General features: G+C 64.6%; 1 protein-coding gene across 1 annotated transcript; it reads left to right on the plus strand.

Moving 5' to 3' along the window:
• The first annotated feature begins 6013 nt into the window (after positions 1–6013).
• SOX12 (SRY-box transcription factor 12) lies at positions 6014–8238 on the plus strand. The gene has a single exon (XM_053993020.1). The coding sequence runs from the start codon at positions 6027–6029 to the stop codon at positions 6924–6926; it is 900 nt and encodes a 299-aa protein (XP_053848995.1). The 5' UTR covers positions 6014–6026; the 3' UTR covers positions 6927–8238.

The following is an 8238-nucleotide window of genomic DNA, read 5'->3' on the forward strand; positions in this document are numbered from 1 at the left end:
TTCCCGGGACACCCGCATCGCCGTCCGCCCCGAGCTTTAAGCCCCAGGAGGTGGAGCCCCTCGCGGCTCCGATCCCTCCCCCGCCGGACACACCCCCGCCCGCACTGGCCTCGGTCCGGCCCAGCCGCCCTGTCCCGGTCCCCGAGGTCTTCTCGGGGCTTGCGGTGCCGAGGAACGGCGAATTCCCCCGGGACCCGTTCCTCGGTCATGGGGAGCAAGGGTTACATGGGGATGCTGCGGGATGCATTTCCGCGGGCTCCACCACGCTCCGGTCCTGCGTGGAGCTGCGTCAGCCCGGTTCCCGGCCCTGGTCTCGCTACCCCAGGCTCAGCTCCGCCAAGGAAGCGAGCCGAGCCCAGTCTGGTCCTGCCCTGCCCAGGGGAAGATGTGCTTTTTCAGGACCTAGGAGCCCAGAGCCCGGCTGTGCAGCTCTAAGATGCAATGATTGAATACAAGGCTGAGGGTCTCCTGGCACGGGCAATAGCAGGAGCTGTTTTTATTTGATCCCGTCTGTTGATCTCGGGCACTGCCCCAAAGTGTCCCAGTGTGGGCACTGTTCTGACCCTACACTGGGTCACCAGTCCAACCACACTGGGATATACTGGCAGAGCCTCATGGCACCAGGGCTGGTCCCAGGACATCCCTCAGGATCGGAGCACAGTGATGGGAGGGCAAGAATGACAGTAACAACTTTACTGTGCCATAAAACCACATCTGCAAATGCCCAAGGTGCTGAGCAGGACTTGGGGGAAGAAGGGCTGAAAGCAATGGAGTCGTCTTGGCACCTCATCCAAGCCTGGCACTGGGCAAGAGGCTGGCATCAGACAAGTGTCCCTCCTTGGTGGGAATGCTGAGGACCACCTCAGTACCCAGCACGTACCTGAGAGAGAGGAGAGTTAGGAGGGGCAAAGCACAGAGGGAATAAGTCACTGTGCTTTGGCTGTTTGGGTATGAGGAGGAGCAGAAGCAGGAGCAGGGTGACTGCCCAGATGGACTGTGCTCAAAGGTGTCCTGTTCACTGCACGGCAGTCAGGGGGCACAATGGGGCCAGAGGGAAGCCTGCCTTGTGTCAGCTGTGCCACCCTTTCTATGTCCCCAGGGTCCTGCACTGGCTTTCAGTGGGGTCAGCCCAAATGCTTGTTCTGGGACCCAGGACCATGCAAGCAGCTAGGGGAAGAGGGAAACCCTTTTAAACCAGGTAAGGGTAGTGCCCAGCTCCTGTTTAGTGTAAACCAGAGCCAAACCTGACCCCCAGTCAATCCAGCAGTATTTTCTCATGCCTCATGGTCTGCCACAGTCACCGACCACTCTGCCAACCACCAAAATCTGTTCCAGCCCAAGCCTTGCTCCACCACCTCAGACCACCCTTTGTATGGCAGGCTCAGCTCTTGCCAGCCTTCCCAGAGCAGCAGAGCCAGACACAACTCCTGGGCCTCTGAGAGGGAGAAGGAATGAATTCAGCTGCTCTTACTGCCAATCCTGAAAGACAAACAGAAGCAGAGAAAGCCCGTTGGAGCAGCCAGGTACATCTGCTTTCTCGCAGTGGGGACAAGTGCAGCAAGCTGGGCTTGCTCAGAGCTGCCTCATCCATCTCCGTCTCAGCTAAGGACAAACTGTGCATCCAAAGTGTCCCAGCATAGGGCTCAGACCTACTGGTGAAATCCACCCAGGGCCTCTGGAAACAGGAGGATTTTTAAGGAGGGGGAGCTGAAATGCAGATGGGAATGAATACAGGGGGGGTTACAGTTCATCTGGGCTCCACACGCTGCCAGTGACATGCAGGGACCGAGGGAGGGCCAGCACGAGCACTGTGTGCTCCTCTGCACCCTCACATTCCCAGGATGAGCAACTTGTGGCTGATTTTGCTCTTTCAAGATGCAAGCCCAGTGTCTGGAAGCAAAGGGTTAATTAGCAAAATGAAGGGCTGGTGATGTCGTGTGAAAAGTTGCAGGGAGGTCAGTGGGAAAGGGCTGAGGATGGTGGAGAGGGCTCTGGCACAGGCTCCCGCCTGTCAGGGCGGGTAAGCACCAAATGCCTGACTTGTGATGTTACAGAAACTTTCCATTTGGGCCTTCCTGCTATTTTTAACTCTTCTCCCATCCACCCTCAGTAACCCCAGCCCCACCAGCTGCTGAGGCTAATTATTTCCCCTTTTTTATCATTTTTTTTTTAACAGAAAAAAAATTAAGTTCCACTAATCTATCACACAGCCACTCGCCTCCTCCCTCCTGACATGTTCCAGGCTTTTCTCCTCCTTCAGCTTGTGCCTCCATAGCTACAGCCATACCTGCCTTCCAGCTAAAACCCAGACCCTGGTGCAGGAGATCCAGCCCCCCTTGACAGCCACACCACTGCTGCTCTGCGGGGCGAGTGAGTGTCTGCCCACCAGGGTGGTATTTCCATGAAAAATAAGCCCTGTGTGCACCCGGGGGGCAGGAGCTGGGATACACCAGGAAGGAATGATCCCATGAGCAAACCCCCCTGAGCACAGGTTGCTGTGTGTCACAGGGCTCTCTCCCTCCTGGCAGGCTGGTGGGAAGATCATCCCCACAGAGCAAATGGGATTCGTTCTCAGAAATGGAATTGTTTGACATTTGCAAGATCAACACAGTGTCTTTAGCCGAGGATGGAAAGCAAAGGTAACATGACTGTATAGACTCATTTCACAGTGATGTGAGCAACTAGCTTCCCAGATTATTTTCCATTGTTTTTATTATTTCCTGGAGTTCTGCCCTCACTGTGTCCAGCCGGTTCTGACAGCAGGTCTGTACCACTGCCTTCATCCTCTGCACAGGGAGAAATACAAACACTGCTGATTCCTCAGAGCTGGGAAATATCCCCTTGCACCAACCCTGACCTTACCCTCAGGCACTGCTGCTTGCACTGGCAGCACGGAGGAATCTGTCACCGTGCCTGGTGCCACTCCACACAGGAATGGCTCTGCGAAGCAGAGTGCTGCTCCAGCAGCCAGCTGGAGCCAGAGACAGTATAGAGGAATGGATTTAGTACACTGTTGCAGGGGTGATACCGCTGCTGGTCTACGGGGAATCTCTCCCGGCTCGCTCTTTTGTCCATTTGGCAGCTTCTGTGCCTCCCTGTCACCTACATCCCACCATCCTCTGCTCTCCGGGGACGCCCGGCCCTATCGCCCTCCGGGAACCCCTCTTCGCTAAGGTCTCCGGGGATGCTCCGTGTCCCCCGTAACCCGAGCCGGTCCCCGCGGCGACAGCGGGCGGGCTCGGGGCCGGGCGGGGCCCGAGCTCACGGGAACGGGCGGAAGGGACGCCCCCTGCCGGCTCCGCCCCGGCACCGCACCGGGACAGGATCACCGGGACGGGATCCACCGGGCGGGGTCTGCGTGTCCGGGATTGGAAGCAGCTGTGGCAGCCGAGCTGCCGGGCGGGACCGGCCCCGGGCTGCTTGAGGAGCGGCCGGGGCCGGGAGGGAGCAGAGGAACGGCTGTCGCAGGGAGCCTGGGTAGGGGCGGGCCTGGTGCACGAGACCAACGGGGATGGAGAGCCGCCTCCGGCCCAGCAGAGCTGCTCGACGGCACGGGCGTTCCGTGCTAACGCGCACCCAGCCGGTCCTGCCGGCGCGGCGGCAGCGAAGACCGGAGGTGTGTGGGAGCGGCCGAGCAGGTGCTCCGGGCCAGGGCCATGCGGGTGACCCGTGCCGGCCATGACCTCCGGCCATACCGAGCGGGAACGGCTCGGGAAGGCGCCGCCCGCAGGCAAGGTGCAAAGCCGCGGTGGAGAACTGTGTGGTGCTCCCCGGGCAGCGCGGCTCCGGGACGGCGAGGGCAGCGCCCGGGGCTGCGGCCCGGGCCGGCGGGAGGGCAGGCCCCGTTGTCTCGGCTGGCTGCAATGTCGGGGCAGCCGGCAGGGTCGGGACAGGCCACAGTTCCAGCTCAGACCGCAGGACGGCGGCAGGCCGCGGTGCCCGGTCAGTGGCGGTGCCCGGTCAGTGGCGGTGCCCGGTCAGTGGCGGTGCCCGGTCAGTGGCGGTGCCCGGTCGGGCGCGGCCCCGCGCGGTCCCCTGTCACCACAGCAACTGCCGGCGGCGGCGCAGCCAATGGGCGCGGCCCCCGGCGGGCCCGCGCGCGGCAGCGACAGCCAATGGGCGCGGCCCCCGGCGGGCAGCCCGCGGTCTCCGGGGCAACAGCGCCGCCGCCGCCGCCCCATTGGTGCCGCCCAGCGGAGGGGGCGGGGCCTGACCGGGAGGGGCGTGGCCCCACCCGCGGCACCGGGGAGCCGCGTGTCCGCCTCGTGTTCTGCGCGTTCCCCGCCCGGCGCTCCCGTCCCCGCCGGGGGTCGACCCACGGGGAGACGCCGCTGGAATGGGTGGCAGGGATATGTCCACGAAATCGTCGGTGTTCCCATAACGCGTGGCGCCCTAGTGAGCGGCCCGGGGACCGTTCCGGGCCGGGGCTCTGCCCGGATGACCGGGAGCAGTGGGTGTCCTGGGAGCCCGGTGGGCCGGCAGGGCAGGGTTCAAGCACAGCATTCCGGCGTGATACTCGGTGTTCCGGCCGGTCAGAGCCGTGCACAGGGCTCCTGGCGAACCGCGAGGGGTGTGGGTGCTCCCGAGGGTGCGGATGTCAGGGTCATCGGGGACATCGGGGTGCCTAAACCGGGGGAGCAGCGGGTTACTGGCAGGAGCTGGAGCATCCTCGGGTGGGTGCCTGAGGACACAGAGAGGTACCGGCGTACCGGGATGCTTGTCTGAAGGTATCGGGTGTCACCGGGGGTTCTGTGCTGCTCGGGTCGGGGTACTGGGGGCTGCCAGGTTGTCGTGGGAGCGGTATCGGGGGCATTGGTGTGCCGGGTTACTAGGGGGTGGCGGGGCGTGCCGCGTCTAGCGGGGGGTACCGAGGCGTGCCGGGTAGCCGGGCGGTACCGGGGAGTACCGGGGTAGCGGGGCGTGCCGGGTAGCCGGGCGGTACCGGGGAATACCGGGGTAGCGGGGCGTGCCGGGTAGCCGGGCGGTACCGGGGAATACCGGGGTAGCGGGGCGTGCCGGGTAGCCGGGCGGTACCGGGGAATACCGGGGTAGCGGGGCGTGCCGGGTAGCCGGGCGGTACCGGGGAATACCGGGGTAGCGGGGCGTGCCGGGTAGCCGGGCGGTACCGGGGGTACCGGGGCGTGCCGCCCTGCCATTCTCTCCAGCAACCCCTCTCGGCGGGCGCCCATTGGCTGAGCGGGATCTGCCCCCCCGCCCGGCGGCCAATGGGCGGCGGGGGGCGGGGCCCTCCATTGACAGACCCGGCGCGGCGGTGTTTACCGGGGGCGGCGGGGGCGGGGCGGCGGTGTCTATAAGAGCGGCACCGGGGGGCGTGCGGCTCCCGGGCTGCCCGCACCGCCCCCGCGCACCCCCGACCCGCACCTGGACCCGCTGCAACCACCCTACACCATTCCCGACGGAAGCATCTGCCGACTTAACCGGGGAGGCATCACCGGGGCGGCGGGGAGCGGAGCAAGCCCGGGGCGGAGCCCTCACGGCGTGCAGCATCCCCGAGCCGCTACAGAGCATCCCGGAACATCCTCGAGCCGGCGCCGAACATCCCCGGGTTGGTGTGGAGCATCCCCGAGACGGTACAGAGCATCCCGGAGCTTCCTCAGACCGGTACCGAGCATCCTCGAGGTGCTACAGAGCATCCCAGAGCATCCTCAGACCGGTACCGAGCATCCTCGAGGTGCTACAGAGCATTCCGGAGCATCCTCGGACCGGTGCAGAACATTCCGGGACAGGACCGCTGCAAAGCATCTCCGAGCCGGAGACCACCGGGCCACCCCGGGGCCCTTCCGGAGCATCTCCGCGGCCGCCGCCCCGGCGGAGCCGGCTCCGCCGTGCGCCCCCGGGCCCCATCGCGGCCGCCTGCGCCCCGCCCCGCCGCCGCCCGCTCCGCACAATGGGGGCGGCGCGGCGCGGCGCGTAGCAGCGGGCGGGGAGGCGGCGGCGGACAGGGAGGCGACGGCGGGAGGGGAGGAGGAAGAGGCGGAGGCGGCGGCGGGATACCCGGCTCCGGGATGGTGCAGCGCGGCCCGCGGGGCCGGGGCGCGGAGGCTCGGCGGGAGCCCTGCGCCCCACTGCCCGCCCGTGACACCGAGCCCGCCTGGTGCAAGACGCCGAGCGGGCACATCAAGCGGCCCATGAACGCCTTCATGGTGTGGTCCCAGCACGAGCGCCGCAAGATCATGGACCAGTGGCCCGACATGCACAACGCCGAGATCTCCAAGCGCCTGGGCCGGCGCTGGCAGCTCCTGCACGACTCCGAGAAGATCCCCTTTGTCAGGGAGGCCGAGCGCCTGCGCCTCAAGCACATGGCTGACTACCCCGACTACAAGTACCGGCCTCGGAAAAAGGGCAAGGTGGGCACCGGAGCAGCCCGCCCGCGGCTCCCAGTGAAGATCAAGCCCTCCGTGTTGGGCCGTGTCTCTGCCAGCCGCAGGCAGCCGGCCAAGCTGCCCGCCGGCCCCAACACCCCGCAGGAGCCCGCACCAGAGGTGCCCGCTGAGGACAGCCCTGTGGTGCCTGGCACGGCAGCCTGGCACCCGGCACCCGACGGGGAGCGCAGCCCCCAGGAGCCCCCTGCACCCCTGAGCCCTACCACACCCTGCCCGGAGCCAGGGAGGTCCCCAGAGAGCGGGTCCCCCTCTCCCATGTCAGCTGGGTCCCCTCCCTCTTCCTTCAGCTCCTCTGACGAGGAGCTGGAGGAGGAGCTGCTGGGGATCATGCCCGGGCGGGCGCCTGCCAGTGCCACCTGTGGTGCCCTGGACTGGTCCGTCTTCGACAAGGACCACGACCTCTACCCGCGGGGAGGCTCCTCGCACTTCGAGTTCCCGGACTATTGCACGCCCGAGGTGACGGAGATGATAGCAGGGGACTGGCTCATGTCCAGCATCTCAGACTTGGTCTTTACCTACTGAGTCCCACGCTCTGCAGGTAACACTCATTTTTATTTTCACCCACAATCAGGTCATATCAAAAAACAACCCAGGAAAAAAAAAAAACAAACAAACCGAAACCAGCTGTTTACATGCAGGAATCAGGTATTTTGCCTTGAAGCTGCTGGAAGGCAGAGCCCCTGCTCCCCCCACCCCCTGGCACACACCCATTCTCCATCCGTCTGTCTGTCCGGCTCTCGCCTCGTGCCCGCAGGACGCATGGCCGCCCGCTGCGGTTATTTGCCCGTGAAATGCATCTCATCGGGTTTTCATTGTCACACCCGGCTGCTTTCCCCCATGGCCCCGGCACTGACAGCTATGGCTGCTCCCGGCCGCTCCCATCTGTGCCAGCACCGTGTGCCCTCCCGCTCTCCAGGAAGCAGGAGCATCCACGCCACCCCAGCTGTCGGTGCCCACCCCACCTTCCCCATCCCTTGGAGAATGGCTGATTCCGTTTGGTTTTTGACTGCATTGAACGCATGGCTTCAATTTTCTCCTCTTCCTCTTTGCAGCCCTTGGGGAGGGATGCCGAGCCATGCCAAACTGTCCCTTCCCAGCTCCCTATTTTGTGAGGGGTCCCTGGCTTGGGGGTTCAGTGTCCCACAGCAGCGTCTCCTTCCCTGTGGCGCGTGCTCCCCACCACTCGCTTTGGGAAGAGTGAAGTTGCACACACGTGATGAGCACGTGGGTGCAGGAGGCTGTGTTGTTTCTCTCGCCAGGCAGTTGTGCAGGGAAAGCTGTGCCACAGAGGGAGCCCATGTCCGGAGTCACCCCAAAATTGTATGGGGACCAGCCCTTCACTAAGTAGCCAGCCCTCATTTTAACCTTGGAGCCTGTGCCTGTGCAGGACCTGCTGTGGGCTGGCTGACCTTGGCCAGTGGAGCTGGGTGTCACTGTGCCCAGCCGTGGCGTGTGGTGCTGCTGGGATGGCAGGGAGCAGCATGGAAAGGCAGGGTTCGCAGCGAAGGGCAGCTGTGGAAAATCTGCCTTAAACAACCACCCAAACTGGTCCAAGAGCAGCTGCAGCCAGTGCTGGTGGGCTTGTGGGGTGTGGGTGATGCTCTGGCACAGGGCTCCTCCACACAGCACCACACTGGGCTCTGCTGCCGGCTACGCCAAGAGCAGGGACATGCTGGCAGGGAAGATGCTGCTGCAGCGGCTCCTCCAGCTGGGATTTTCTTTGCTTTTCCTAATGGCTCCTTCCTGCGACAGCCGCCTCCTCCCACTGCCAGGAGCACGTGGCTGCAGTGCTGGCTCGGCAGCTGCCGCAGGCTGTGGTTGGTGGGGGGGGGGG

This window comes from Vidua macroura, chromosome 17, assembly GCF_024509145.1.
Source record: "Vidua macroura isolate BioBank_ID:100142 chromosome 17, ASM2450914v1, whole genome shotgun sequence".
In the NCBI taxonomy this organism is placed as follows: domain Eukaryota; kingdom Metazoa; phylum Chordata; class Aves; order Passeriformes; family Viduidae; genus Vidua; species Vidua macroura.